The sequence below is a fragment of the Trachemys scripta genome, chromosome 4, assembly GCF_013100865.1.
Source record: "Trachemys scripta elegans isolate TJP31775 chromosome 4, CAS_Tse_1.0, whole genome shotgun sequence".
Lineage (NCBI taxonomy): Eukaryota > Metazoa > Chordata > Testudines > Emydidae > Trachemys > Trachemys scripta.
The window spans coordinates 80,834,393-80,861,701 of NC_048301.1; the positions used below are offsets into that span (position 1 = coordinate 80,834,393).

Sequence of the window (27,309 nt, forward strand, 5' to 3'; positions counted from 1 at the left end):
TGTTCATACACAACTATATATTAAAAGAAGCAGTTTTTTTCTGCTGACTAAAGCAAGGGGCTGGGAGTTGAGTCTGAGGTTCTAATCTGCCACTGATTTGTTGGGTGACTGTAGCAGAGCTTACCTGGTCTGGTTGCTGCTTCATGTTCCCTTCTTCCCTAGTTAATGAAACTCACAATCTGAGTGTTTCTCTCCCAGGCCTTCTGCCTAAGCACCTTAGAGAGTTACTCAGCCTGGGCCCCTTCTCTGGTCTTTTCCTGGCTATTCCCTGCTCTTGACTAGAGCACTCATGCTCAGGTCTGCTCTAACTGGAGTCTCTCCTCTGACTGACCCACAGACTGCCCTCCCAGCAGGCCCGGGTCTTAGTCACATGCTCTCCATTAAATGACACTTATACTCATTTGCTCCTCCTGGGGGCCGGGGCTGGGGCTGGCGGGACCCGGGCCGGGGTCTGGGCCGGGGGTGCTTGTCCGGGGCCGGTGGTGCGGGCCGGGGGCCGGCGCCCCGGGGCCTGAGCCGAGCCGGGTGGGAGATGCCGGGGCCAGAGCCTCTTGGCCTGGGCCAGCCTGCCGCCAGAGGGAGCCACTCGGCCGGACTGGGCCACACCGCGCCCCAGCCTACCTGCTGCCTCCCTGTTTCAGGCTTCCCGCGAACATTTGATTCGCGGGAAGCAGGGGAGGGGGAGAAGCAGGGGGTGGAGCGTTCAGAGGAGGGGGCAGAGTTGGGGCGGGGACTTTGGGAAAGGGGCGGGGGCAGGAAAGGGGCGGAGTTGGGGCGGGGCCCCGTGGAGTGTCCTCCTTTTTTTAAATTAAATTACCTACCAAGTAGGTAAGTGGGACAAGAGCAAAGCAACTAAAATTAGAAGAGCAGCCAGCAAGCCAGCAAACCCTTTACTAGATCAGCTTTTTTACAATCTGAAGTCATTCCTTCTTGGTCACTAGGTGACCTACCTCCTGCTCAGGAGTGAGATTTAAAGCCTTTGAAAATTCTGCTCAGATCAGGAAACTTTTTTATCCCACAAGCCCTTCAAATTCAAGGTCTGCTGGTGACTTTGTGACTGACCTTGGCGTCACATCACCAAAGGAGGGAATCCCACACATTCTGGAATGAGACAGAAGCCTAGTGAGTGTTTGCTGTTTGTCTGTGGAAAAACATACCTGCCACATAGCTCTAACAGTTCTGTAGAGACCTAGAGGGCCAAATGTGTAGAAATGGAGACCTCATCTCTGTGTGCAAGAAATGTAGAGTGAGAAAAGCCACTGATATTAACAGCACAAAACATGGATTAACTGAATGTCAAGGGAGAGCCTTGAGTAAGTTTGGTTAATTGAATAATCAAGGATATTTTCAATGTCATAATGGATGGTCAGATCATTGTAACAAAGCCCATGTGCTAGAGACAACAGAGTTATTATAGCCATGTCGATCCCAGGCTTTTAGAGAGACAAGGTAGGCAGGGCTGTCCCTAGCTATTCTGGGGCCCTACGCAGTGTCCCCTCCCCCCGCAGGGGGGCAGGCCTCTGAGGGGGAGTGGGCCCCAGTCCTCCGTGGGGGAGGGGCTGGCTTGGGGGGTAATGGGGAACCACGCCCCAGCACTCACCGGCGGCACGGCTGGGACCAGGTCTGCAATTCCTGCCGCCGGTGAGTGCAGGCCTGGCCATGCTGCCGAGCTCAGGGGGGTGGTGGTGGGCTGGGGCGGAGCAGGGGCGGGAAGAGGCGGGGAAGGGACAGGGTGGGGCAGAGGAGGACGGGGGCTTGGGGAAGAGCCGGAGCAGGGGCTGGAGCAGCACGGAGTTGCACAGGGCACCAGGAAATTTGGTGCCCCAAATTTCCTGGTGCCCTACACAGTTGCGTAATTTGCATATGGGTAAGGACGGCCCTGAAGGTAGGTGAGGTAATATCTCTCTCACCAACAGAAGTTGGTCCAATAAAAGATATTACCTCACCCACCTTGTCTCTCTAGAGGCAACAGTGTATTTATTATATAAATCACTCACACATGAGGAGCTAGGACAAACCCTTCAGCTCCAAAACCACAAGCCTCAACCACTTGAGCTAAAAGAGCCCATCGGTAGCTAGGAGCAGTAGCAGGCCCCTTAACCTTCTGCGGCCCAGTTACCAGGAGGCAACATTCTTTGTTCACTCAGTCTCACGCACTGTCACATATCTCAACATGACTCCGTCTGGGGTAAACTGAAGTTCAGATAATCAGGGCTGAGCTGTCAAAACTCTCATCCCAAATCCAGTTTTTTTTACCTGTTGAACTATCAGTCAGCTGCACTCGGCTAAAGAGGCAGACTTTGCTTTTGCAGGAGGAGTTTTATCAAGAGATAAAACAGGGAGCCTTCTGGCCCGCATCCCAACAGTCATGTCTAGGAAACTGTGGAGTACATTTTATCTCACCGTACAAGATAACAAACCAGCATTGACTGTAACGGGTCTCTTCACTCTCTGCACAGGCCCTTCATGCTTCTGCCCCCGCTGATGGAGTGGATGCGAGTGGCTATCACCTACGCTGAGCATCGGCGCAGTTTAACTGTGGACAGCGATGATATCAGGCAGACGGCCAGGCTGCTCTTACCGGGACTGGACTGCGAACCACGGCAGCTGAAGTATGTGGGCTTATCTTTACAGTCAGTTATGATAATCAAAGCACTTTGCCCTTCTGTATCACCTTCCATGGGAGGATGATCTCAAAACACTTTATAAACATCACTGAATTTAGCCTCACAGCACTCCTGTGGGCTAAGAAGTTTTAGCCTGATCTTACAGATCAGACACAGAGAGATTGTGACTTGCCCTTTGTCATGCATACCGTCTGTGGCAGAGACAGGCTGAGAATATAGGGAGACTGATTCCCAGGCCCCAGTGTTAACCACAAGATCATTCTTTGCCTCTTTAAATACCCTGGTGAAGAGCCTAAATCTAAAGTCTCAGACTTAAAGAGAGCCTTCCTCTACACAGATTGCTCATAATTTTACAGTAAGCTGGTGCTGCTAGTACTCATTTGTGTTTCATTCATTGTCTATGTTCTGCTAAGTTTACTGGTGTTAGCACTGATTTTGGTATTGTGCAACTGTTTTGTGGTTCCCCAGCCAGAAATGTACACATTAGTGCAAAGTGAATTTTTCCTCCTTAAATTAATCCCATTGCATTTAATTAATGATGACTTTGCAGTGGACACATAAATAATAATAAATGATATTTGTAACATACTTTGTAAGGAAAAAATGTACCGTTACTTTTAGGTCTTTTGTGTGAAGGAGGGAGGTTGATCTAATGGTTGCAGCAAGGGGTTTTGAGTCAGGATTTCTGAGTTCTATTCTTAGCTTTTCTACTGATTTTCTGTGTGGTATAGGAGAAATTACTTAACTTTTCTGTGCCTCAATATTTACCACCCTCAAAAGATGTTGCAAAGCTGAAATAAACAATGTAAAAGGCTCTGAGGTTCTCACATGGCACTGCAGAAGGGCAAGCTATCAGCATGCTCTCTTGCTAGTTTCAGGAATTCTCCTTTCAATCTTAGTTTCATAGTTCTTTTTTCAATCTTTCCTCTAGATTGAATGAACTGTTCAAAACACAGTCTGAGACTTCCCACTTCAAAGGTACCCTGTGCTGTTTTAATCTCCACAGGCTTTTGTAAATCCAATAGAGAGAGATTGTGTATAAAATACAAATGGCTCCTTAATTTCTAGGTTACATGTAGAAAAAAGAGGAAAGGGTTTTTCAGGTTCTATTTCAGAAGTGTATTGATATAAATTAAAGGGAAATTCCTAGACAAAAACTTTGCTAAGGTAGAATTAAGGCTGAGAGTACATACCGATAAACTTCAGGTTAAAAGCCTTACAGGGCCACTGTCATTACCAAACAAAGCCACCTTTAGAAACCCAGGCAATCTAGATACTCATATGAATGAATGGGGTGAGGGAGAGGAAAGAGGACAGGGATTCAGCCACAACATGTGGAATATACAGGAATTCAATTCTGTATTCTGATTGTTGAGAGGGGAGTTTCATAACTGGCTCTTGGAAGGAGTCTGATGAAGGTTTCTATCCATGTTGTTCTGATTACAGGGGAAAAGAAAAAATCTGTAAGAAAAACCAGGTGCTTTTCCTTCCCATAACCATATATTTTCTCGCACCTTTCACCAAACCTCTCCAAGGACATACATGACATACATAAATCTTTCTATGCAACCAGTCAGCCTTTGCATCAAATATGCACATCATGTTTGCAGCAGAGGGCAGAAATCGTAAGTCAGAATTGAGCTTCATAAGCTGTTTGTTCTGACCCTTCTTTTATAAGCTGTTATCCCAAAGGCCCTAAGTATTCTCCATGATGGGGTTTTTGGAGCTGGGAACATTGTCTATGCTGCATGGAAAAAAATGTTGAAAAGAGGGAGGTGTCACTATTCTAAGGCACGTGACATGACCTTCTCACTTACAGGAAGCAATTGTGTAGTGATTAGAGCAAGTGGCAGGGAGTCAGGACTCTTGGGTTCTATTTCCAGCTGTACCTCTGGCTCAATGCGTGACCTTAGGCAAATCACAACTGCTCTGTCCCTCAAAGTACGATGATAATTCCCACCTCGCAGAAGGATTCTGTCACTTGGAGGGGATTTGTGGATGAAAGGCAGTGAAGGGCAAAGTGCTGTTGTTATAATGACCTCTGTCCTGAAACTGTATATCTATCTATCTTCTGATAAATATTCCTTAGACAAATAGTTCTCCACACCTGTTTGTTTGTGAGACAGTGACTATAAGATTTTCAATCCAATGCTCTCCATGTATTATTTCAAAGTGATCTATAAACATCGTCACTCCTCACTTTAACTGTATCTGCTTAAATGGACACCATCAACTTAAAAACCACCCGGCTGTCTGAGATATTGTCACCTATTGTTTCAAGTCATAGCTAAGATCACTGTAACAGAGAGATGAGAGCCAAAGGTATTTCTCTATTTTTCTAGATGGCTCACTTGGTGTATTTGACAGCACTCTGTGTGTAGTCAGTTTCACTATTTCTCTGGTGTTGGTTAATGAGTTTCTCCTTGTTTTGCAAACAGCACTTACTTTGAAACTAGGACAATGTGATTGTAGAGCCAAATTAGCAGAGTAAGGTCGCAGCTCAAAGGCCAGTACGGCACTTGAAAATACATTTCATTCATTTTCTGAAATCCACTAGACTTCAAGTTGACAGAAGCTAATTGTTCTCAGGGAAACATAGGAATATAGTATCATAAAAACATTTATCATAGAAGCTTGGTCTGCTTGTCCATCTAATCACTTACCCTACCTCCAGGATTGACTGTTTATCCACTTGTGGCCTCTAGCAGTGGTCATTGGTCCTTCGCCTGTTACCTTACCTCTGGCAGTAGCTATTGGCCTGTCTACTGCGCTCATCTTTGTCCAGTGACTGATGATTCAGAGAGCCCACTCCTCCACACATACCTTTTCACTGAACTGCTGTAATAACTACAAGCTCTAATATATGAAAAATCTCTCACAATAACAAAATCCCAAGATTATATAATGTTACCTTCCTACTGAATTTTTCCTAGGAAATACTTAGACATTAACTCCTTTCTGAAGGATGGTATTCTGCCCTGGGCATAGTTGCCACCTCTCTGGATAGCCCGTGGACACTTGCATAACCTGTGAAGCACCTGTCCCACTTGCTAGGGGCAGGAGATTTGAGGTGATTTTCAAGTGTAAGTCTCTGCATTGTGGGGTGAAGTTAAGACCCACTGAACCCATCTAGTCATAGCTGCAGTGTGGTTTTCTGTCCACAATGGGGAGAAACACCATTGTAGGTGGCACCTGTTCATCTGGGCCTGAGCTGAAGGCCTTGTCCCAGGCACTGCAAACGAACACTTGTAAAATGACAGGGGTCACTGAAAAATGCTGTTGCAAGGCTTTGTACAGGCAATACAAGCACAAGGTGTTCCAACCAAGTGGGTGTTGTAACACGTTTTCACCTAAGAACTAAACGGGCAACCTCTTGCAGTGTATTAGCCCAAGAAGCCATTCTGTGTGGCCTTGGGCAACTTCTTGAAGGTATCTAGTCTTAAACCAAAACAATCTTCCTACTTAGCTCCACTGGATAGAGGTTCACATTGGACTCTCACCTACTGTTCCTGGTGCTTGTAGATCACCAAAGTCCTCATTTGAGTTTTGGCTGTGGTGTTGTGCTGGACTCCCATGTACAGTCAGGCCAGCCACTAGACAGGTGAAGGACTTTGCTAACTGGACAAGTCTGTTGTGGCATCTGGCTGCCATTTGTCATCCACCTGCAAAGACAAGAGCATGAAAAGTTACCAGATAAGTTTGAGGCCCTGAGTAAGTTTCATGCACAGCCTTCTAAGTAAAACCATAAATGCATTACTTCTCTGGCAGCCCACGCAAACTTTCAAAAGAGGTTAAAATATGTTGAGGTTGTCTAATTTTTCAAAGGAAGTTGGCAGCCAAATACTGCAGTAGCTGGAAGTTTGCGCAAGAGCCCGTGTCAGGACACGCTGCCAGTGAAAAGGCAGCAAATGAAATCACACAATGTTGGTGACCATGTCAAGGTCCAGTTGAGATAGGAAATGCCTACAACCTGGTGATGTTTCTTCAGTGCACAAGAGAGGCTCCCAGGCTCGGAATTCAGATGTCTCTCAAAAGATAAGTTTGGAGACTTGCAATAATCTCCAGACTCCTTTATCTTGTTTAGAAGCAGATAGCTTGGTAGTTGTCAAGAGGATGAGAATGGGAGGATCGGAGCCTAATATAAATATAGGTCCCAGGAATAAGATTGATTTTATTGGGGTGGATCTGAGAATGGTCTGCCACCCAAAAGAGGATATGGACAATCTTCATTATAATGCAGGGATGAAAAAATGTGGGAGTAAGGTGATAAAAGGCAAAATCTTGATAAGCAAAATCTTATTTGGGAATAATAGCCAGGCTCTTATGTAGAGCCATAATGATTATTTATCATGGAACTATATTTGTAATTTTTATTTCAACAGAGTTCTTCTCCCTCTTGTTCTCTGAATACGATTTCATATACATTTGATGCATTACAGTTATATAACAAATAAACATTTCTGCAGGCAAAATAGAAAAACCCAAGAATGGAGCGTAAAGCCATGTGGAGAAGCAGTACTATAACTAATTGCTAATTTAAAACACAAACCCTCCTGAAATGATTGCTGCATTTTTTGGCCTTTGTCCTCAACAGGCCTGAATGCTGTTTTAGCTCCTTCCGAAGACTGGACGCTAAGGCTGCTACTGAAAAATTCCAGCAGGACCTGGGTTTCCGAATGTTAAATTGTGGAAGGACTGATCTCATCAACCAAGCTATAGAGGCGCTGGGACCTGATGGGGTTAACACAATGGATGATCAGGTATATGGGAAGACCCTGAGACAGTTTCCTGCATGAGCAAATTAAATATTTTCTATAGAGGCAAATCAATGCATGATGACTCAGGTATTTTTATGTAGCTGAGTTTTTCTCAAGTTCTAGCTTGGGTTAGCCTGTGAACTCTTTAAGAGAATTGTTTCTACATTGCTTGCTGAGCCCCTTCATTCCCTGGAATACTTTATGGCATGTCTCTGGCAGAAATGGGGGATAGATTAGTATTCAGGATATAGAATATGAAAGCTAGATTTTGTCTTGCACCTAACTGTTTGCAAAATTAAGATCCCTACATGCTTGCTGCCAGTGGCTGTCACCTCTAGTTCTTCAGTTGAAATTCAGGCCAGGTCAGTGAGTGACCAAAAGGTGTTACTATCTGATGGCTTTTGGGTGACCTGTATGAAGTGAGTTAGATGCTGCTGTTAGCTAGGGTGACCAGATAGCAAGTGTGAAAAATTGGGACAGGGTGTGGGAGGTAATAGGAGCCTATGTAAGAAAATATCGGGACTGTCCCAATAAAATCGGGACATCTGGTCACCCTACTCTTAGCCCAGTTCCCAGTGGACATGCAAAAAGCTCCAGTTTGAACTCTCTACAGAGAACTCAACAGGCAGATGACTTCTCTACCCTTTCACTTCTGAAGTGGTCTCTTCAGATCTGAGTTGAGGCACATGAGCCAAATAGCCTGGAATTGCCCATGCTGACTCTGTCCCAATGATTAACCGTGGATTTCCGTACAGGATACCTTTCCTTGCACTGAATTTACTTTGAATTAAAATATCACTTTGAGATATCTATAGGGTTGCACATTATTGCAGGCTTGTAGACTATATTTAAAAAGACCCACCTTCACAAATGCACATACACCTATTGCTTCTGCAAAAAAAATAAAATTACTTGTTTACAGTCATTGTACATGCAAGCTGGTTGTGCACAGGTGAGTTATTAGATGATTTACATAGGGGCAACAGCACACATTTGTGGGGCAGCTTGGAGGAAGACTAGCACCACTTTTAAAACAATACAGATGGCTCCAGTCTGTTTTGTTTCATGAAAATCTGACACTTGGGATTTTTTTCCCCCTCACATTTTTGTGGTTTCAGGATATAAAGCCCAGAGGACTTTTGTTCTTTCAAAACAGATCTTTGATATTTTTTGCCTCTGATGCTTTGTTTGGTGACCTGCTGATTTATTTATCCTCACACCAAAGAAATCACAGCCCAGAGCCCATTGCTCTTGACTGAGGGTTTTTTTCCCTTCAGCCAGAGAGAAGGTGGGGGGTTGTTTTTCAGCCAAACTCTGCACTTTGATGGGTTTTGCTGACAGCACAAGTTAAGAGGTTTAAGACTTTGTAAACAGTTGATAGCATAGTCTCGTTATCACCCAATTGATGTCATATTGTAGCCAATCCTATTGGAGGATTTCATTGAACTAGTGTTAAGTATCGCTGTACTGGTGCTTACTTCGTGCGTACGCTCCCAAATTTACAGCCCAGCATCCTGGCATCTTATTGACTAACCAGGCTTGGAGGAGGATGTCTAGGGAGACATTGCTGTTCTGTGATTAGCCACTTGTATCACTGTGAAACAATGCGAGACCCTTCTTCTCTTCTCTCAGAATCCTAGGGGCTGAGCATGCTTCCTCTGCTGCATTACCAACTAAGGATGGGATTAAATCAAAACCCTAGATGTCAAGTCTACCATATGTGGGATCTGGATCCAGATCTGAACTTTGCAGCTGGCACCTGTTTCTGTAATGGGATGTAACAGAGCCAGCCTGCCTACGGAAAACTGACTTTAAGGCCTGGAAACAGAACCCAGGTCTATTGGACAGCAGGGTGGAGTACTAACCAGAGAGACAGCTAGCCAGCCCAGCTGATATATTCATATTAGACTTACCCTGGCTAAAGGGAATCATTCTTAAAATGCTACACAGTAGGCAGGAATCGGAGACATTACAGGCAGGTGTGACTGCCCCACTCGTGGCAAGCAGAGCTGGACAAAACTTTCCTGGTAAAGGCCACCCAATCAGATGGAAGTGAGACAGGCGCTGACTCCACCATTCAGAACCAGGTTCAGATTTTGAAATTGTTTGCTCAGACCCAGCTCTAGTAATAGCCCCAATACTCAGAGTAGGGTTACGGAGGTTTGAGCTTGGGGCAAGGTCTTGGGCTGATTTATGGTTTCCAATGGATGCCATTCGTTACTCATTGGTTTCATATGGTTTTGTGGGGAAAAAATAAAACTCGGAGATTTGGGGTGAGTTTCCTTTTGAGTTCTTGGTTTTTATCTGAACCTGAAATACAGATTAAAAATTGTGGGGAGGGGAGTGCAAAACCCCCATGAATCAACTGGAAAGATGGGGTTGTACAAACTCCTTAGAATTGAACCCCTGAGTTTGGCAGGGCTCTAGTTACAAATAGAGATGGCCCAGAACTTAAACCACAGCTCTAACTCTGAATCCACAGCTGAATTTCCTACCCTTGTAATGGGCCTGCGTCAAAGCCAAACCCAAGTTCCAAGCATTCCCAGAGAAGGCAGTTCCAGCTCCAGATCAGAACTGTCCCAGATTTGGGGGCATTCAGATTCTGGCCTTTTCCGAGAGAAGCTTGAGCAGCGTGTGTGGGATCCAAACTCCGCACCTGGCATTTGGACCCAGGGTTTGATTCAGGCCCCTTTGTGTGGGGATGAGGCTGGATTATTGTTTGATTAGTACAGTGATGCCCCCTGTGAAAAATTCTGTCAAATAAAATTTAAAAAGCCCAGAGAATGAAAAGTGAAAAAACCTGAGATGTGAGCTTTAATTTATTTCATCATGAAAGCATTTTGGCCATTAGCATCCTGGGCTTGGCTATTTTTGGAGTGATTTGTTTGTAAATAGGGCCAGTCTAGCTCATGAGTAATCTCTGGCTGGTCATTGTTTAAACAGAGAGAAAGCAAGAGAGAGAGATTTATGGGTAGAAATGTTCTGTCAGTGCTGAAATGCTTTAACAAATATTGTTTTACCAGTGGAGATCGTGTTTGCCAAGTAAACACCTCTGTGTTTGTTTCTTCTAATTTCTGCTTAAGTTCCCCTGGCCAAGGAGGATGCAAGGAGCTCTATTCCTTTCCTGCAGCCTTAGGAAAGGGGCTGCCTCTAAAACATGACTCAATGCAAAGATTAGGATTTTAAATAACCCATTTAAAATTATTGCTAACTCATCTGCTATTTATTCGATGTAGGACACGTCACATTCCTATTTTAATGTCTTGATTTCCCCCACAGCACGCAGAAATCACAAACACATATACATCCACCGTGCACATGCGCACACGTTGTACATCACACACTGCACATATACATATATACATACAGTGCAGACCCAGTCCCATTGGCCCCTTTGGCAGATGGATTCTCTGTTGTTAGACATGTAGATAAAGGCTAACTGTTGCTGACTTTTCTTCCTGAAGGGTATGACCCCACTAATGTACGCCTGTGCTGCTGGAGACGAAGCCATGGTCCAGATGCTGATTGATGCCGGAGCAAATTTGGATATACCAGTAAGTAAGGGCCAAACCCAGGAAAACTGCTCATCTTTGACTTGTAAATAAGCAGGATCGGTTATGAAATCTCTCCTGCAACCAAAAGCTCCAGCTTGTGGAGTTTGTACACCAGACCCACGGAAGGGCCTTCCTTTCCGAGCTCATTGTTTCAAGGTTTTGGGAGAAATAAAGTCCAAAGCCCCTTGGAGCACTTGGTGGCTGAAATAATGGTTGACATAGGGAGCAAATAAGGTCTCCTTTTGGAAAGAGCAGCCACTAAGGGAAATCAACAGGCACATTAGAGAAGCCTAGAAGATAGATCACAAGGATTAGCACTGGCAGCACTCTCTGAATGGTGTCAGTCTGTCACTACCAGGGGTTGTTATTCCCCAGGGAAATGCCAGTTACAATAGAGTCCGAAGAATATGGGAGAGAGACAGAGACTGCAATGGTCAATAACTGAGCTTTTCGTGTTCCCAGGTTCCTGGCAGCAATCCCCGATACCCCTCAGTCCATCCCGACAGCCGGCACTGGACTGCGCTCACCTTTGCTGTTCTACATGGACACATCTCCGTAGTTCAGGTAAGCAAAGGGGAGGGAGACACAGTTGTCACGAATCCTTAAAATAGGAGAGCCTAAAAAGAGAGCCAGGACCTCCTAGCTTTTAAAACCAGCTCAGACCCAGGTTCCCTTTGTGGCTGTGGTCTACAGGTTTTTTTTAAATCACTGATTATCCATGTACCTGTAAAATGAGGGGAATCTGACTTGCCTTTTCAGAGTGCTTTGGGGGTTGATTCGTTAAGCTCTGGAAAGGCTTTGACAATGAAACATCCTACAAATTCTGATTCTTTTTTCTAATTACTATTTCTATATTAATTTCTTACGTTTTTCTGGACTCAGAACAATGTGGATCATCCACTAACTGTGGTGTCTGGTGAACTGGTGCTTTCAGGGGAGTGTGTGAAAGTATGGGCAGAGTGCTTGGGCATTATGTTTCTTGAAAATATTAGCTATGGCCCGAATGCAAAAATCGAGTTGCCAGTCCATTCCTTCTTAAAAGCCTGCTCCTAGAGAAGCAGAGCACCCTGTGCTCTCTTTGCATGCCCTGCAAGTTGCATGTTCCAGCCCTAAAAGCTGGGACTCTCCTAGAATAGGTTCTGAATGTATCATCAGTGGGAGTGCTGCTACTTCCAGCCACTCCTTTGCTCACTAGGTACATTTGGATTCCCTTCCTGCAAGCTCTGTGCATGCTCATTGCTGGCCTTTGCTGAATTCACACAGAGTAAATGCAGAATTGGATGCCATGGGTGCCTTGTGGAGCCCTCCAATGTACCCACCCTCTCTCTCTAACTTCAGGGTGAGTTCAAAAGTGATCCACAGGAGGTTTTCCGCTGCTGGTGAGGCAATAAGCAATTTCTATTCAGCTCTCAAGGAAGACACAACTATAAGCTAATGTGGGGGGGGGGTTCGTATTTGGTTTTACAAATGTATGCAAATGTTAATGCAAATTAGATCCATCCTTCATGTCCTTGGCAAGTTGCCAGTGCACTCTTTGGCATTTCAAAGGTTGTACAATTTTAATTTACATGTGAGATAATACATGTGATGCTCTCAGGAGACAGTGCTGAGAATTACATCAACAAGGCTCCTTAGACTGAACTTAGCCTTCTGCTCCTCTGGGCTGTATTATGTTGCCTGCAGTAAGTGTTTATTCACTTAGATGTTTTAAGTATTTAAACTTCTCAATCTAATGTCAAAACCTTCCCTACAATGATCATCACTGAAAGAGTCCTATCTCCGCTTTCTCTGAACGTAGTGAAGCCCAGTGGAATTGCCTCTTCCTTGATATCCATGACTGGATTTGCCAGATCTAGCTTCTCCATCAAGGGAGAAATAAATTAGTTAGTAGAAAAAATCATTGTCCTCCACCAGCAATATTATGCTGAAAATGTAAATGTGAAATTACCAGGCACAATCATGCTTCCAGTCTGTGCTGAGGCAAGCGACGTAATAAATTGGTGACCACCTAGGGCTCAATGATTGTCATTGTGCTGCGTACCATGGCTGCTCGGAAATGCATGCTGTAGCACCAGCTTGAATAGAACCCAGATCCTCCTGCCCCCAAAACACAGGTTCTTGCCATATGAATTAAAAGGAGACTCTCCATCAACTACCAGCAGCATAAGGCTTATGACATATAGCTTATGACAACTACCAGCAGTATAAGGCTTATGATTCTGACTCTGTCCAGTAGAGGAACAGTGCTTGTCCCAGAAGGAAGAATCCCAACTAGCTGCCTTCTGTGGCTATGCATGGTCAGTGTGGTGTCTGCCCCTGCCTGGAAATACGAATGTTCAAATCTGTTTTGTTATTCTTCTAAATGAAGGGTGGTTCTTCAAGTGCCGCTCCCTATATGTATTTCCCATGTGGGTCTGCATGTGCACCACGTGCCCGAGTCTGGCAATTCTAACAAGTAGTGTCCATTGGCCTGCACTTCCACAGTAGTTCACCTCATACTTAAAACCAGCGGCATAAGAGCCATGTGCAGGCCATCACCTCTCCAGTTCCTTCTTACCGCCACATGGCCTGTGTCAGAATCCCTGTGTCCACAGATTTCTCCAGCTTTTATCCTTCTTCTCTAAGTACATTTGTAAATAGTTTATATTAGCATAGTTAGAGCTTTTGGTATAGTTAGGCTTTCCCTCCCTATAATGGGGACTCCCTCTCCATGGTCTGGCACTATGCCCAGAATCCCAGCATTCAAGAACTGTGTCTCCTGCCCTCACTCCTTCACCATGAGTGATGATCACCAACACTGTCTCTACTGTTTGGGTGAGATGCATGTTGCTGCAAAGTGCAGCATCTGTTGCTCTTTTCTGCCATGAACCCGTAAAGCTCGTGAGCATCCTAAATTCCTCCCCAAGGTTATTTCAGATTTTCATGTCAACCAAGCTATCCACCTATCTGTTTTTTTCCCCCAAAACCCCATACCTCGGTCGAGGAGAGGAAGCTGCCTTCCCCTCAACGTCAGATGCACCTTGGCGTTCTATCTGCCGAGGACTAAATCTATCAGAAAGTCTCCTAGGCTGTTTCTTGCCATTGCTTAGTGTTTGTAAGGACAAGCTACACCATCTCACAGGATCTCTAAATGGATTTCTGGGAGCATCATCACGTGCTACCAATTAGTGCACATCTCTCCACCTGACGGGGTAAGGGCATACTCCACCAGAGCACAAACTGCCTCTACAGCATCAGTGCACAAAATATCATTACTGGACATATGCAGGCTGCTATCTGGAATTCCATTCACACCTTCACTAAACACTACACGCTAGTTTAAGCCTCCAGTGCAGACCCAGTAGTGGGAACTGCAATAATTCAAGCATCTGTCTTGCACCCCCACTCCAGTCTGAGTACTGCTTGTCAGTCACCCACATGTGGAATACAGATAGGGACCAGCACTCGAAAAAGAAATGGAGGTTACTTACCAGCAACTGGAAATTCTTTGAGATGCGTGGTTCCTTTCTGCCCTCCATCCCCTCTGCTTTGGATCGTACTAGATTTGCGGTATGAGGAGGAACTGGAGAGGCATCGGACCACACTGCCTCCTATGTCCTCAGTCTGGAGCCCAAGGTGAATGACTGCGCCTGTGCAGGCCAATGCTTGTTAGAATTTACACACATGTGCACCACGTGTCAAATGCCGCTAGGGGCCACACATCTCAAAGAACTTCCAGTTACAGCTAAGTAACCTCCATTTCCTGCCAGTTGACCCCGCTCTGCATGATGGTGTCAATGTGACTTTGATACTTTTTGCTACTTCAAATGTTTGAAAAGGATATTGTCCCCACTCCTTCATGGCCAGTTACTGCTGGGTTAGCGCCAGTCCGCCTGCAAAGAGTTCCCCCAGGGTTTGGGCTGGTGAACTCCTGGCCAAAGTAAAGACACAGTCTCCTCATCCAGAATCTGCAGTGCCTGAGGTTCTGGCAGAGCAGTTCGGCCTATTGTGGCAAATTCTGTTAGGCATCTTGTCTGCTTCCTGCACAGCATGTAACCAAATGGCAGGGACTTCCCACACTGCAGAAGCATCTAACCCTTTTGAATCTGGAGAGCAGATGAAAATGTGCCCATTGGGAAACAATAAATAGCAGCCTTTAGTCTCCTGTCCACCTGATACCTTCCACCAGAACTAGACTGATAATAACAAAACAAAAGTACAGTAAAGAGAGAAGAAATTATTAAATCTCTAAAGAGAAGTTAGCCATGAGTCCCTAGGCTTCAGTCCCAGACTCAAGCACCAAACAGATGCATGTGAGAGGTGAGTGTGCCTTGCGATGGATATTTTTCCTTTAGTTTTTGCTGAGCTCCCTTTGTGTTTTTCACCCTTTGCTATGGACCTAATGGGTTTCCCTTCCAACACACAGGCTCTTCTGTTGTGTCTTTCTGAATTGCTCTGGTCTGAACTTCTTGTCTCTGATTGGTCTTTTGCAGCTGCTCTTGGATGCTGGTGCCCATGTTGAGGGCTCCGCCGTTAACAGTGGTGAGGACAACTATGCTGAGACCCCACTTCAACTGGCTTCAGCAGCAGGTGAGTCAAAGATGCTTAGATTTTAGTTACATGAGTTGGGATTTACTTTGCATTGTACTTTAAGCCAATTAACAATGAAAGATATAATGAAAATTTCGAACTGGTGGAGGACTAGGTAGCTTCAGGGGTTAGATAATGGGATATCATACTTTTTTTATGCCAAAATCACTAGTGGAAGCCTAGCCCAGGTTAGCAGTATCTGAGAGCTGTTACCATCTGCTGTTTGGTGCCCAACCTGAAATGTGCTGCTGTGAATCAGCTCAGTCCACATTTACCACTGCCACTAATTATCACTTCCTGCCAACAGCCTCAGCAGGGAAGCCAAGTGCTGAGTGGGACTGCAGTGTGCTTTCACTCTTAGAGCATGCATGGGGCAGCGCTGGGAAAGTTAGGCTGCCACTGTCCATCCTCTGCCTCTCCTGGAGCTGAACAGCCTCCATGGCTGTCAGACTAGCACCTTTCATCAGCCCGAGTCACACTGGGAAAAAACATCTGAGGTTGTACAAAGATCTGTGTTTTATCTCATTTGTTTAAAAAAGAAACAAAATTTTGGGCCTATTCTCCAAGCAGGTGCCACATCAGGGGTTTACATGGCATGTAAGGACTTACCTGTGCCAGCCCAAAGATCATTATTCTTCTCCATCACCTGCAGCCTACTATCTTGGTTTCCCTCTGTTCTTTCTCCATCATTTGAAGCTTGATTATTACGGGATGGATTCTCTGGTTTGTTCTTTTTGTGCCAGTGGTATAAAGGGAGCAGGTCGTCCCCAAAGCTGTTGTAGCTGGCTCTCCCACCACCATTCCCTGCAGCCTCTGGCAGTGGGGTGGAGGGTGGCTGGAATGCATGTTGTTCCAGTTATCCACGGCTGCAGGATGACCCCTTGGGGGGGGGGGAAGCATAGCCAGCTAGCACAGTTTAGAGCAGCCCCCAGATTCTCTTTTGGACCCCCTTTTAGCTACACTCAGCAGGAGCTGACAGCTGAGAATCTGGCCATATTGAAGCCAGATACATGTACATCTGCTTGTAGTGTAGTTTGACTTCAAGATGTTGAAACACATGAGGGAAATGTAACTTTCTAAAAAAATAGTAAAATGTACCTCTTTCTCCCCTCCCCCCCATTTATATATAAAGATGTGCCTGTGCTTTAAATAGAATACAGAACTGGGTGCCAGAACTCCTGGGTTCTCTTCTGAGCTGTGCCTCTAACTAGTTGTGTGGCACTGGGCAACTTAGCCTCTTTGTGTCTGTTTCCTCCATCTGTAAAATGGGGGTGGTAATATTTGTCTCCCTCTCAGGGGTGTTGTGAGGCCTAATTAATACTTGTGGGGTGTTATAGAAGTGCCCAGGACAAGTACTCTATGCCTTTTAAAGGATGCTGGAAAATGGAATTATTGTTACTTTTCTGCCAATTCTTAGGGAACTACGAGCTGGTCAGTTTGTTACTGAGCAGGGGCGCAGACCCCCTCCTGAGTATGCTGGAAGTCAATGGGATGTCCTCATCGCTTCACGAAGACATGAACTGCTTTAGTCACTCAGCCGCACATGGGCACAGGTAAACCTCTGTTCAAGCTCAGCCTTAAAATGAAGACCCTCTCAGTGCGGGGATTCACATACAATTGTTGTACAGGTTCACTGAGGTCTCTTGCCTGAGAACAATGTTATAGGCTACCCCCGTCGCACACAGGCTGTAGCGTGGTTTTACAGTACAGTTCCCAGACCAAAAATCCCTATCCACACTGGTCTAGGAAGTGTTGCTAGAACCCTCCCAGCTATAGCCATGTTTTAATGCAGTAGAGTAGCTAGCATTATTCTGACTCTAGTGTGGCCAGACCCTGCATTTACTTTTGAAGGGCTGCATTGGAAAGTAATTATCACTTTAAGTGGTTCTATTCCCAAAATAGCTGTGTAAAACTGGCACCTTCTTATTCAACAGATGCAATCCCTCTGGGTTTGCAGATCTATATTTTAGTCACTGAAGTCAGCAAATAAGTTTCTCCTGCTTTTTTCACACCTGTTAGTAGCACTACAGAGCCACCACAGCTAGGAGAGAAGGAGCTGGATTTGTTTCTGGGTCAGGAAGCAACATCAGAATTGTTGAGTTCCAACCGCAGGGCACGATTCCGAAGATGTGGGTTGCATGTGTATACTGGAGGCAGAATTTAATGGAAATGGGGTTGCCAAGGTGTAACCTGAGGCAGAATTAGGTCTGCAGAAACTTTAATACTGATGATGTGTGAATCAAAAAAAACAAAACAAAAAAACAGCTTGGCTCTTCCATCCCAGGCGGTGTTTGCAGGGTTGGTATTTAGAAATAACATTTTATTATCTGTAAACTGATCCAGAAATCATTCTAGCCCAGTCTCCATCAGAGAAATTAGCATTGGTGTAACCACATTGATATAGTTATACCCATTCCAAACCCTTAACCTAGATGTACTGCAGCAGTGTACAACTGGGCTTAGATCAATGCAGCACATGCTGGTAATTTACCAGACTGAATCACAACAATGTAAACCCCACTTTATATTGGTTCAGCACATCTGCATTAAGGCTTGGCTCCCCAGGAACTATAGTGATGTAGATATGCTGGCAAACATTTTCCTAGTGCTACTTTCCATGACCCAAGAGCATGTGAAATGTTGCACCTTATCTTTTCAGTGTTAACATCCTTGATTGTGCAATGTCATATGGTAAAGCATCTGATGGGTTAATTGTGCCACGGTAAGAGTCCTCTTTCTATAACAAGTTTTGACTGTGCAAATAATGAAGTTAAGCCTCCTATTTCTGGATGATTTTTGTGGGAGGGTGATCAGAAGGCATGAGATTATGTAGTATCAATTCATGCAGAAAGGGTAAAATCCAGTTCTTTATGCACTGAGAGCGCCAGCTAGTGGCAATTCAGCACAACATCTTATGTTGGCTTGATTGTCTTGGATAGCCAACATCTGTCCCTTAAGGCTTCTCACATCTGTAGGAAAACCAAGGACGCAGGCATTCTAAAGTGGACCCTCGGGTGTTAGACAGAGGCAAGCCATTGCTAGTGATTGCTGGTCTGCAAGCCACACAAAGTAAACACTCGTGGGATTTGATGAAACCAGTCCTGACTAACCTGCATAATAATGTTTAAAGACTCAATCATTAGAGGAACCAACTCCATTTCTGAGGGGAGGAGGAAGGCATAGGTAATAAAAAATAATAATAATATATGGAGATATACCTATCTCATAGAACTGGAAGGGACCCCTAAAGCTCATCGAGTCCAGCCCCCTCCTTCACTAGGAGGACCAAATACTGATTTTTGCCCCAGATCCCTAAGTGGTCCCCTCAAGGATCTCACAACCCTGGGTTTAGCAGACCAATGCTCAAACCACTGAGCTATCCCGCCCCCTGTGCTGAAACTAGGGGGGGCAGGGGGTGCTGCAGCATGCCCTGGCTTGAAGTGGTTTCCATTATATACAGGGTTTACAGTTTGGTTCACTGGCTCTCAGCACCCCCACTATAAAAATTGTTCCAGCACTGCTGGAGGAAGGGTTCATCTCTGGAAAGAAATGAGTCACGAAGTCAGGCTTCCAGGACTTCTGGGCCCAAATCACCCTGCCTGGCCTGTCTGGTTTGTGGGCCTTTCATTTATTAAAGAGCAATTCCTCTTCTTTTTCCTCTGCAGAAACGTGCTACGCAAGCTCCTGACCCAGCCCCAGCAGTCGAAGGGAGATGTTCTCTCGCTGGAGGAGATTTTAGCTGAGGGAGTAGAGAGTGACACCTCCAGCCAGGACAGCTCCAACGAGGGGCAGGTCAGGCTGTGTAAAACCAGGATGAAGGCCCTGCAGGAGGCTATGTATTACAGTGCTGAGCATGGCTACGTGGACATCACCATGGAGCTCAGGGTACTCGGTAAGGCAGGTTCGAAGTAGCTAGAACCTAATAACCTATCTCTGTGAGAGCGGGGATTACAGGTCACTAAGAGAAGGGCCTGCACCATCAAATTCAGACCTGACACACATTGATGGGAGCTTAGGGTAGTCTCTAATTTAGATAGAAAATGACATCAAACTGTTTACTGATCACTCAGCTGCATATTCTAAAGGACCCACTGATTTAGGATGCCCCAATTTCTGGAACAGCCTGGGACCTGAGGATCAGAGCAGCTGAGCCCGTCACTCCACTACATTTGAAGTCAGTCTGAGTTGTGAATGCTCAGCACATCTGAAAACTCAGGCCCCTCTGAAGTGTTTCAAGTTGAGCTCTCAAAACCAGAGACAGCCAATGCCCAGGCATAGGATTTGAGGACCCAGAGTGCACCTATTCTTACACCTGTAAGTAGTCGACTGAAGACTTTGAAATGTGCATGTCTAGATAAGATAGCTCATCAGAACAAGCGACCCGCAATACTGAATTATAGCAATCACAGTGGGTTTATATAAGATTGGCTATTCCCTATGCTGTAATGGTGCAGCTAATCTGCAGAATTTAGATTGCTTCGCTATGCTTGCGGAGAAAAACAGTGCATGAAATGGTTAAAAGGGTAGCGGGCTTGGCAAGAACCAGGAACTCCTGAGTTCTAATCTTTAGTCCTGACACTAATTTTCTCTGTGACCATGGGCAAGTCACTTCACTTTCCTGTGACTCAGTTTTCTCACTTTTAAAATGAGGAGAGTGGTACAGTTGCATAAAGTGTAGAGCACTTTCAAAATAAAAAGAGCCACTTAAATGCTGCTGCTGCTGATTACAACAAGAGAAGAAATAACCTCTTGCCTGCTATTTCAGCCCCTCACTTTCCCTTGTGTCTGGTTACAGGAATCCCGTGGAAGCTTCATGTGTGGATTGAGTCATTACGGACAACCTTCTACCAGTCTCGCTATTCCGTCGTGCAGAACCTCTTAAGGGAGTTTGTGACTATTAAGGAAGAGGACTATAACGAAGAGCTGGTTAACGAAGGGCTGCAGCTAATGTTTGATATCCTCAAGACCAGCAAAGTAATCATTCATTTTTTAACAATATGAAGTTCAAATCCTTTCAGGCAGGAGTTTCACAATTTTGGTTAGTGTTTGTACTAGAAGCAATGTAAACCCGTGTCAGGGTCCCAATGAATTATGGATGTACAGACAGCCATGGCTGTGTTTACCCAAGCTCATGTAATATTGCAGTACCAGGGATCAAGAGAGAACGGATCAAATACTTGCTTCCTCGATGTCAAAGATGCTCCATTTAATGGAAATCCTTCTATAAACCCCACTGTCGTGATTGGCTTCTGGAACTGAGTGCGTTTACAGTAGTGAAAGGGATTACCTGCAACATACTGGGGAACTCAGGCTGTCAGTAGCATGTCATCTACCTTCGTGGAATTTTCTGAACAATATTATTCGCTGTTAGTGAATAGCAATCTTTTTTCTTTCTTTTGAAAGTTGGCATGACCACGCTTCCATTGAATTCAATGGTAGTTTTTGCATTGATTTCAGTGGGAGTAAGATCAAGTCCTATATCGTTGTAGACTCGCCCTGGAGATAGCAGGGAGAGGGAGTGGCTGCTTAAAAACTAATGCAAAATTTGAACTTTAAATGTGCTGAGCAACAAACGGATACATTAGGAACAGAGTTTCCTGATGATAAGCTATGCTGTGGACTTTGTTGTGTAGAAGTTGGGGGAGCTTTGCTGTATAAGGATTGAGCTCTTTTAAATTAATTATTTTTCTTTGATAGATGTGTGCCATAAACTCGCTGAGAATATTGTTGTGGTGAAATTGACCCCTCTGCATAGGTCTTGAGTTAGCCCCTCTGCACAGAGCCCTTATAAACAGAGTCGTTCTTAAAAACAGTAAAAGCAGCAAAGGAAGATTCTTATTATAAAACAGCAAGCAAATTATTACAGCCTGTGGAGCCTACTTTTAAGCACTAATGATATAAATTCCTTCTTCCTTACAGAATGATTCTATCAACCAGCAGCTTGCAGCCATCTTCACCCACTGCTATGGCAGCAGTCCTATACCCAACATTCCTGAAATACAAAAGACGTTGCCAGCCCGGCTTGGTGAGATACTCAGCTTTATCTCAGTTTCCACAGTGGTTTTGCTTTTTCTCTTTGCCGTGCTGCAGCATTTTAACCCCCCCATCTTTTTTTCCAACAGATCCTCACTTTCTAAACAATAAAGAAATGTCTGACGTAACTTTTCTAGTGGAAGGAAAGCTGTTTTATGCACACAAAGTCCTGCTGGTTACTGCTTCCAACAGGTGAGTCCGCCTCCATGTACTACACTGAGTAACTGCAGCTGTGTTATTTATGTTAAATGAAGATTAGTAATGGAGGACAGGGGCCCATAATCCCTTACTCAGATGAGCAGCCCTTAATCACCAATAGTCTCAATGGGGCTACTGGCATGGTTAAGGCTACTCACTTGAGTTTACATGCCCAAGCCACAAAACTTTTAGAGCCAGATTCTTTGCCTACGCTCAGACCATTAGAGAGTGGGGTAAGGCCTGATTTTCTACCCAGTCCCAGTGCAGGTTAGAACAACAAGGGGGCTGCTCTGATATGCACTAGCGGTTAATGTTTTCTAAGGAACTGTTCAACAGCTGAGCGTAGCTTGCTCTGGCCACTTCTTTCCACCCCTCCATGCCTCTCACCCCCCACTCCATTCAAGGCTGAGGGAAGGACAGTGTAGGAGCCAGCTATTCTAGCTCTGTACTTACTGGAGCCTGCCTCACCCCAGGGAAGTCCTCAGCAAAAGTGTTAAGGCCAGATTCTGTCCTCTTTTGCACCCCAGGAGCAAAGGGGAGTGAGGGAGGTAAAGAATGTGGCTCCTTAGCACTGTGTACCTTGGTGTTTTTTTTTTTTTAAACAAAATACTCTGAATCCCCAATATATTTTGTCCTTGCTCCTCACATGGAGATATTGTTCAGTTGATTCTATTATAGGATCAGTTATTTGCTTTTAAAATTAATATTAATGCAGTTTACAATTCTCGGGATTTGATTCAGCTCTGTGTCACTCCAGTTTTATGTGAATCTAATGCCACTGATTTCAGTGCAAATAGAGCACCTTAAAGCTGCAGTAACATGGGAGTGAATTCAATCCTGGGGAGTTTACAGTTTAGTTGCTGTTAAAGATGATGGAAACATCTTGATTGATTGTTTTGGAAAATATAAAGTATAAATGCAAATACACTAGGACCAAGATTCTCCAGTTCCCCCCCTTTGCTTACTGACGACTAATCCAAGCAAAGATGATGCAGAGTGGCAAAAATGCAGGAATCTATTAAGCAAACTTCTGTCTCCATTTTCTCAGGTTTAAGACCCTGATGACCAATAAAACAGAACTAGACAGCCAAGGCAGTAAGACTGTTGAAATTAGTGATATGAAATACAATATTTTCAAGGTATGTAAATTATGTGCATCCTTACCATTAGCACTGTTTGTCTCCTCCTGTACTTGCTGTGAAGCAAAGGCTACAAGTTTTAATGCCAGAGATAAACGATAACAGCAGCACTTGGTCTAATTCAAGTATCTCTGCATTTTTAGGTGTGTTCTGATCTGCATCCAAACTTGTCAGCTTGGGCCTAGCTCTGAAAAGAATACGATTGGATTTTTTTTTTTTTTTTAAATGCAGCTGATCTCCTTCATAAAGGAGGACAAATGAGGTCTTTTATTGAGTACTTTTTTGTAGTTCTGGAAGTTCCCAGGCACAATTTTCATGCTGTGTTAAGCAAAAAAATAAGCCTGGTTAGAGCCAGAGAACTGCCAGGCTTCACATTAATTCAGATCAGACTATCAGAAGTCTATGGGGCTCTCTTTAAAGACTTGATGTTGAGAATTCCACTTTTACTTTTGTTGATGTTTCCATATTTAAGTGACCTGAGGGAGGTTCATTCATGATGAAAAGAGGGTAGGTTTAAAAAAAAAAATAATAAAAAAAAGGCAGGTCAGTGAAATCCAATAGTCAGGCATTGTTCCAGCTTTCCAGATCTGCATTTCAAATTAGGAAGGAAATGTGCAGAATAGAGAAATCTGAAAGTGCAGAACTGCTGAAAGTCTGTAACTGTTTCACTAAAGTGTTTAGGACTCATCTTGGCTTTCTCCCTCACAATTTCTCTATATGGTCATCACCACATAGTATCTCTGCATCCAATGGGAATAATTTGAGCACAAAAACATCCCTACTGCTCTATCCCAAGAGGGTTTCCTATGTTTTGTATTTGAATTGAAAAGCAATTGCAATGTCTGTATCCAAGCTGTGCAGTTCATGCCCAGGACCTGAAGAGAATAAAGTTGAGTGTATTAAGGCAGGTCTCCTTAACATAGCATGAAGAAGATCTCTGATCAATGGGCTTTTGTGATTTGGGAAGCTCCAAGGCATGATTTTCAGGCTGTGGTGTTTGCAGTGTCATAGAACCAAAGGGGGCAGGGAGAGGATTTTGCCTCTCTGGACAATGTGGTAGATTGAAAAGTAATACACTGAAAGCCGTAAGAAATGACCACTAAAGGTGGCCTTCTAACGAAGTAGAGAGGGAGCAGATGTGTGGGGAGACTTTGGGGCACATTTAGAGGACACGAGATTACCTACTAAAAGTGGTATCATTTTCACTGTTTAGGGGAGAGAATTTTGCCTAGTGGATAAAGCACTAGACAGATTCAAGAGACCTGGGTTCCGTTCAGCAGCAGGCACAGGGATCAGGTTTTGCTAGAACGATGGGACCCTGACTGCAGCTGCTTGGCACTACTGCAATATAAATAGTAGTAAACGGGATGACCTTGGTTTTCAAGTGAAAAATCAGTTCCCTGATAATGGGCATGGGGAAGGGGCAGGAGAGGGGTTTTGGAACAGTAGGGAGGGTGAGAAGAGGAAAGGCTGACCAGGCCTATCTCCTCAGCCAAACCACCCCTCTATTTCCCAGCCCCAAACCTCCCAGCTGAAGGACTTGTGGCATGGGGAGGCTTACTGGAAGCTCTAGGGGAGGGCAGTGTGTCACCATCTGGCAGGCCCTACTGTGCACATGCACTAAGCTAGCCTACCACCAATTTCACTGCCTGGCAGCTCCTGGGTGCGGCTAGCCTGCACAGCGTTACAAAAAACAGGACCCCTCCGGAGTTTTTTACAGGGGCCTTGCAGTTGCTCAAAAACACATTGTCACCCTTGGCCTAAATTCCTTGATGTGGCCCCTTTCAAAGCCAGAGAAAGAAAAGAACATTGGAAAGCAGCACAGCCAGGCCATTAGAAAATGTCAAAGCTGTTATCAAGACCCACGGGAAGCTGGAGCTGCAATTTCTGTTTGCTTCCTAAGGGCAGCATGGGTGTTCAAATTCCTCCGTGTCCTGACTGACAACAGCTTCAGGCCTGGCCCTTTTCCCATTTCAGATGCTGATGCAGTATTTATATTATGGAGGAACAGAATCTATGGAAATTCCCACAGCTGATATCCTAGAGGTGAGAACGTTTTCTTCCAAATGCAGTCAGGGATGATGGGGTGTAGAAGCCAGAAGAAGCTAGAGCTTTGAAAGGAGGAGATGCTTTCAAAGCACATAGTCAATACTGCTTGACAAGTGACTGCTGGGAAAGATGAGAGCAGCTACCAGTGTTTTTATGGGACGTGTCATGTGGCTGCTTTATGCACACAGAAAAGTGTTAAAATACCCAGTATTCTTTTAGGAGAAAATAAGGAATTGTGGAAGGTGAGATGTGGTTTTGGGTCATCTGAAATAGGAAGCAATTACTACTTCAGATGGCTTATGCAGAACAAGGGGATCTGCGTGTAGATGTGGTCGCCTCATCTCAAAAAAGATATATTGGAATTGGAAACGGTTCAGAAAAAGGCAACAAAAATGATTAGGGGTATGGAATAGCTGCCCTATGAGGAGAGATTTAATAAGACTGGGACTTTCCAGCTTGGAAAAGAGATGACTAAGGGGGGGGGAATAGAGGTCTATACAATCATGATGGGTGTGGAGAAAGTAAATAAGTGTTATTTACTCCTTCTCATAACACAAGATCTAGGGGCCACTAAATTAAATTATCAGACAGCAGGTTTAAAACAAACAAAAGGAATTATTCCTTCATACAATGCACAGTCAACTTGTGGAGCTCTTTGCCAGAGGAGGTTGTGAAGGCCAAGACTATAACAGGGTTCAAAAAAGAACTAGATAGATTCATGGAGGATAGGTCCATCCATGGCTATTTGCCAGGATGGCAGGGATGGTGTCCCTAGCCTCTGTTTGCCAGAAGCTGGGAATGGGCAACAGGGGATGGATCACTTAATGATTACCTGTTCTGTTCATTCCCTTTGGAAACCAGGAGGCGCACAAATTTAAGAATGCAGGAAGATGCTTGCTACCTTCATTCAGAGCTATACTCTGAATAATGAAAAGAGGATGCTCTGCGTATTCTTCCTTATTGGCCTTTCTGCTCTCACAGGAGGGCTAGCCCTCAAGAGAAGGAGTTAGAAGATCCTTTGAGGAAGGAATGTAGTTTGATTTTTGAAAAACGTCTCTCTTGTCCCAATAGCTGCTGTCCGCCGCCAGCCTGTTTCAACTGGATGGCCTCCAAAGACACTGTGAAATCTTATGTGCCCAGACCATCAGCATGGAGAGCTCTGTTAACATCTATAAATATGCAAAGGTAAAGGCCGAACTGTCTTGTTTAGACCCCACAAACGCCTAGGAACACAGGCACTTCACATGCTTGCTGCTGTGTGGTATTTTGGACAAGAGTCATGGTGCACGATGATGCAGGCATGCTCTGGCTGGGCCAATTCTGCGCTAAATTTGCTTGCAAAATGAGAGTTTGTATCCAATCTGTAATTTAATATAAAATGACCCAACATGTGTTACCAGTAGGAACATAGAGGAGCAGTTCAGCATTCCTGGAAGTCAGCACGAGTGTGGGATGTAGTAGAGAGGCAGGAGCACGCTGCTAAAGATTACATCAGAAAATATTTAAACATGCTATTTTAATTTTACTTCCTGTTAACTTTTTTGTATTATGTCAGTCTAGTGTCACTAAACAGTTTCAATGTTGGAATCTTCTGCACTTGCCCAAGGCTGCTATGTTTGGGTTCCCAACAGCCAAGGGGAAACTATTCCATTTGGGGGGGGGGGGTTGATTTTCTAATGTAAATTGAGTTCCTTATGTAACTTTCATAAATCTATTCCTGTTAAGAACCCCAAAACTTTTGGGAGTTTCTAAATGTTGGGCATAAAATTCATTGCTTTTCCCCCCATTGTAGTTGTGTCTTCTCTGATGCTGCTGAAGTGGATGTAACTAGGTAAATAATTACTGGGCGAACCAAAGGAGACTATTTAGGAGCTATAGAGCCAATGGGACAATCTGAGGCACCGTATTAGAGTGGCTCTTCCCCATCTCATTCTGCGCTTTGGTCTAGGAGTGAGCATTCGATCATATACACCATATTTTTATGGCTACTCATATTACATACCAGCTGGCAAGATTCCTTTCTTGTGTCATGATGCGACACATGGACTCCAGGCTCACACAAAACAGGTATCTTGGCCATTTCATCAGCCAGCTGCTCTTTTCCTTTAAGAGCCACTGGACTGTGGCTCAGGTAACAGCAGGAGATCAGAGGATTAGAAATAAAAAATTTACTTTATTGCCTGGAAAATATCCCAGTAGGATGAACCTCTCCGGCTGTATGCATGCACACAGGGAGAGGAAAGAGAGTCATTCATAGCACGAGTGTCCTTTCCATTAGCATTTTCCAACTACATAATTACGTACATACCCCTTCCCTTAACAGTCCTTTGTTTTGCAGGCATCCTGCCCAATGAAGCTGTCAGAGGGAAAGGGCTTTGCTTTA

At 44.6% G+C, this 27,309-nt stretch overlaps 1 protein-coding gene across 1 annotated transcript in view; it reads left to right on the forward strand.

Annotated features, from left to right (window-relative positions):
* Window positions 1-27,309, forward strand: part of ABTB2 (ankyrin repeat and BTB domain containing 2) — a 193,224-nt gene that overhangs the window by 165,156 nt on the left and 759 nt on the right. Inside the window, exons 4-16 of the mRNA XM_034769699.1 lie at window positions 2,460-2,612; window positions 7,222-7,387; window positions 10,849-10,938; window positions 11,401-11,502; window positions 15,411-15,507; window positions 16,925-17,060; window positions 19,173-19,399; window positions 20,303-20,481; window positions 21,427-21,532; window positions 21,630-21,732; window positions 22,787-22,877; window positions 24,855-24,923; window positions 25,998-26,111. Of these exons, the coding sequence (XP_034625590.1) occupies window positions 2,460-2,612; window positions 7,222-7,387; window positions 10,849-10,938; window positions 11,401-11,502; window positions 15,411-15,507; window positions 16,925-17,060; window positions 19,173-19,399; window positions 20,303-20,481; window positions 21,427-21,532; window positions 21,630-21,732; window positions 22,787-22,877; window positions 24,855-24,923; window positions 25,998-26,111 (1,633 nt within the window). The remainder of the gene's footprint in view (window positions 1-2,459; window positions 2,613-7,221; window positions 7,388-10,848; window positions 10,939-11,400; window positions 11,503-15,410; window positions 15,508-16,924; window positions 17,061-19,172; window positions 19,400-20,302; window positions 20,482-21,426; window positions 21,533-21,629; window positions 21,733-22,786; window positions 22,878-24,854; window positions 24,924-25,997; window positions 26,112-27,309) is intronic.